The sequence below is a fragment of the Olea europaea genome, chromosome 3, assembly GCF_002742605.1.
Source record: "Olea europaea var. sylvestris chromosome 3, O_europaea_v1, whole genome shotgun sequence".
In the NCBI taxonomy this organism is placed as follows: domain Eukaryota; kingdom Viridiplantae; phylum Streptophyta; class Magnoliopsida; order Lamiales; family Oleaceae; genus Olea; species Olea europaea.
In genome coordinates, this window is record NC_036239.1 from 3,878,502 (window position 1) to 3,882,980 (window position 4,479).

General features: G+C 36.0%; 1 protein-coding gene across 1 annotated transcript; it reads left to right on the forward strand.

Annotated features, from left to right (window-relative positions):
- Positions 1-659: 659 nt before the first annotated feature.
- LOC111391297 (kinesin-like protein KIN-UB) lies at positions 660-2,385 on the forward strand. The gene is made up of 3 exons (XM_023016490.1): positions 660-926; positions 1,948-2,048; positions 2,218-2,385. Exons 1-3 carry the CDS (start codon positions 797-799, stop codon positions 2,368-2,370), a joined length of 384 nt encoding a protein of 127 aa, XP_022872258.1. The 5' UTR covers positions 660-796; the 3' UTR covers positions 2,371-2,385.
- The last annotated feature ends 2,094 nt before the right edge of the window (positions 2,386-4,479 follow it).

Genomic DNA, 4,479 nt, shown 5'->3' on the forward strand with positions numbered 1-4,479 from the left:
AACGATTCGTATCGATTCTTGATTATTGAATAGGAAACCCATGTATTCGAATTTGAAACTATTTTTATATTTTCTTATAATTTATTTATCATAACCCCATCCGACCCAATAAATAACATATTAGCAAGGTCCATATGCACTTTACATGCAGCTCGCCACACAAATCTTTCTTGAGGCGTCAAGCTACAGTTTAAATTGAATAATATTATGTTAGATATTGGAAGCTATTTGATAGCATATTTGCGGTGAATTCAGAAAGTGTTAAATTATGTATTTTGTGGCATATATATATTTCTTCTTCTTCTAGATATTAAAAAAGAGTAATTTGTATTATCAACTCATGATTTTTAGTAAAAATATTATGGATAGAACAGAATATGAATCGATGGTTTGAGTTTGGATTTCATTCCAATAATACTGAATAATTTCATTTACGAAATATAAGTGTAATAGGTGCTTCCGAGTATTGAAACACTCGGACATGCCCCGGCAAAGTGTAAGATTAACATATTGATGTCATAGGACTACAGTACGGCCAAACGAGGCCTCATTCACTAAACTATTCATGTGATTTCCTCTCACCCTGAAAGCGGTGAATTACCCACGGGACCCACTTCCCATACTTCTTTCACTTTATGGTTTCCTCTTGTTTGAACTCAAAGTCGACTAAAAAGACTAAAAACACCATTCCTTTTCAGTTAATTACCAGGCAACACCCTTTCCTTGTATTAGCTTCTGGGTTTTCTCGTGTCCAAGAAATTTTCATTTCTTCAATCGAAGAGAAAAATATAGAGAGATGGCTACAAGCGGAGTTTACAGAAACGGCTCAAATAAGGCACCGAATCTCCGTGCATCATCTTCCTTCAAATCGAAACTTCCGGTATCGAATGTCCGCCGCAGCATCCCCGGCGGGGCCACTGACACCGGTGAGTTAAACAATTTTAGCACTCAGCTTCTATCCGAGCGATCTGAATGTTAACGATTAGAAATGCGAGAAACAACCCTCTTACTTAATTGATTGAACTTGAATTGTAGTTCGCGTTGGAGAATTTTTTTAGTCGTTGCACTTGGAGCCTGTGAGAAAATGTGGGTTGAATAAATCTCTGTTTTTTACTGTGGATTTAATTAGACTACGTGGTTGTTAATTTCTTTGTCGTAAGCTGGAAATTCTATGGCTAAAAACACCATGATTGGATATAACATAAAGATAATTCAGTAGTTGGATTATCTAGTTCCGATAGCGCTTTGAGTAGGTGTGTACAGTAGAATTTTTATGTATGCATATGGATGAATGTATGATGTATCTGTATGATGCTAAAATTTGTCAATGTAGTTTGATAAACAATGTTTCTCTCTCTCTCTTCACCTTTCCCTCATCATTACTGCTTCCCATAAACCTTGTTGATGAGAGCAAGCCTCAAGAGCTTTCCAAATACATGTCCGTTGACTTGTCAACCTCGTCTGGAAATCTACAATAATTTTTGGGGTTTTGTGTTGGAAGAAAATACTAAAAGCACAAACACGTCTGCTAGAAATGTGGGAGTTCATTTGTCAAATGTAATAGTTGTTGATCGTGTCTTGCTTAAATGCACACAATCTTGATGAGACTTTTCATGTTAAGACTCTGAAACATCAATAGTTAATACAGATCATGAACATTTATTTTGAAACTCTAATTAATTATAGATTTTTTCTTGTTTAAATTATATAAATTCTTTCCGAAGGGGTTTGATATTAGATTCAATTCAATGCAAATGTAGTTTCAGCTGAATCGGTAAAGCATTCCTAGGGAGTGCAATGCCTCCAATGAATTCCATCAATGAAGCATTGTCACTGCTGCAAACGTCTTTTGCTTTTGTCTGAAGTTGAACTATTGAACTTCTAATCTTTGTTTCCCCCGATATCAATGGTAATTTTGATTTAGTATATTTTGATGGTATCGGACAGTTTCTGGAAGAGTTCGAGTCGCTGTAAGATTGCGGCCTCGAAATGCTGAAGAAATGGCAGCAGATGCAGATTTTGCTGACTGTGTGGAGTTGCAGCCTGAGGTTCATAGCACTAATTCCCATTTTTAAGATCTCAATATATAGATCTTTCGTTTTCATAACTATCAGAAAAAAAAAATAAAAAAAAAATCTTTCATTTTCACACTTGTGATGTAGTCCTGTGATAAAATAGATCCCTTGTGATACCATTGTTCACTTTTTTGCTTTACAGCTTAAAAGATTGAAACTTCGAAAAAACAATTGGGATTCAGATACCTATGAGTTTGACGAGGTTCTTACTGAATATTCATCACAGAAGCGTGTCTATGAGGTTGTTGCCAAGCCTGTTGTCGAGGTATGTTTTTTGAGGCATCTTGTTTTTTAGACTCTGGCGACTTGGTTCTTAAGACATGGTAATATTCGGCTTCCAATTTTTTAGAGGTTCTGTGGTTGAAATTTAACTGCCAATTTCAATATATTTCACACATAGTATTTAGGAGTATAATACAGAATAGTTGGAGAAAATTCCTTATGAAGTATACTCTATTGAGTCTGCCACGTCTGTTGCTATTATGAGCTAAATTTTTAATGAAGCTTCAGTGTACTTATAACCAATGTGTTTCTTATCCTTTGAATGGTGGCTGTGATCCTGCAAAATCGTCCAACCAATCTATGTTCTGCATTCAGTGTTGGACAAAATTAGTGTCTGATTAATCTTCTCTATGACAATCATAACTGATACGAAGTTCGCCTAATTATTCTTACAAATGTTCAAGATTTAAAATTATCCTCATTTTAAATTCTAAAGGTCAGAAGATGGGGCTTTCTATGTACTTGAGGGGTTGGGGCCATTACCCAAGCATTTAAAAATAAAAAGAAATGTAAAAACATTGGACATGTTGTATATATCCATTTGGACGCTGGAGAGACTCTGTTCAATTAGGTGACATGAGCAAACCCATTGGGGTTCAGCAATCCAGTTTCCAATACTGGTGGGAAGTCATGACCGATTGACCACCTGCCAAAGCAAGTAGTCCATGAGGCTTTGTCTCTGACTAAACAATCACCTAGTTGAGGACCAGCTAACATAAACAGTCCGGCCAAGATAAAACCTCAGACATCCAATTAAACTCCACCTGACCATGGTTGTACAAGCCAATATGCAGTAGTACTGAATAGAAACTTATAGCAGAATGTTGGGGAATTGAATACAAACAACTAAAAGTAGTAAGTAACAACCTCCTTAGTCAATCTTTGTTCACTGCCAGAGAACGTGCCCATCATGTGGGGGACCAGCTCCTCTATGTAAGCAGTTCCAAATCCTCACAAATAGTGGTGCTTCCCATGCACTTATACACACAAAAAAGTATCTTGAGCCCTTATTCTGCAAGATTTTATATTCGATCTCAAGAATACGTAAATGACTTGATTGTCAAGGGGAGACACCATAACACTTCTAACTCATTTCAGCATGAAGCTGTCAACATCATCAATGGTAGGTTTTTAACATCTACAAGCCACATGTCAAGTAGGACACATCTAGATGTGTTTGAGTTGTGTCTTCACGTGTCGAAGATGTTAGAAATATATTAAAAAGGGAGAACCATGTGGCACCGGAGTATCCAAGATGTGTTGTTCTAAGAGCGTCTCCGATGCTAATGCTAGATTGCGCTAAAAAGGTTGCCTCGTAAGTATATAGACAATGTCTACAAAAGTTCCTCAACAATGCAATATGTCTAGCTGATGTGACAAGAAAAAGTAGGCATTGTCAAGATGACCATCTAGATGTAGAAGCTTTTCTAAACCGAATGAGTCACCACAGTTTAATATTTCTCTCCCTTTTCTTATTTTTTCTTACTTTTACTATTTTTCTCTCTAATTAAATATACATTAAGAGATGAAATTTGAATTATAGACGGAACTCATTGAGATGAAACTTGAGCTAGTCCATCTATTCACAAGACATTAATGCGATGCAGAATGGGAGCCTTTCTAATTAGATGTCATTGTGCCGCTTAGATTGCAATTCATAGAATGCATTGTAGATGCTATATACATATCAGACATAGACATTCTACCATAGGGGGAGTGTCCTTGCTTTCATAAACGTTGCAATGGACTCGTACAAAAATGTGGGACTATGATTGCATAATTTCATATTCACATTGTTCATATTAAAAATTATTAGACAATTGATAATAATTTTAGCTAGACTTTTCAGGCTTTCCTATTCAGAATCATACTTTGAGACATGACATGGTTCACAGTGCTTCTTCTAATGTGCTGCATGTAATACAAGGGGGTAATAATACATATTAAGATGATGTTACTGCTCAAAATTGTGATACAAATTCTATTATTAAAGGAGTCAGACTCAAACAGCAAGGTTTATGGCGTACAATGTATACTGCTCATGATTACTGGGACCTTTATGTTGATAGATTTGAGATTATACTTTGCTTTGTCCTCAATCACATATAATTCATATTCTACT

Coding starts and splice junctions, on each gene's coding strand:
- LOC111391297 (XM_023016490.1), top strand. CDS start 797: ATGGCTACAAGCGGAGTTTACAGAAACGGCTCAAATAAGGCACCGAAT. Junction 927..1,947: donor CGGCGGGGCCACTGACACCG/GTGAGTTAAACA, acceptor GGTATCGGACAG/TTTCTGGAAGAGTTCGAGTC. Junction 2,049..2,217: donor GTGTGGAGTTGCAGCCTGAG/GTTCATAGCACT, acceptor TTTGCTTTACAG/CTTAAAAGATTGAAACTTCG.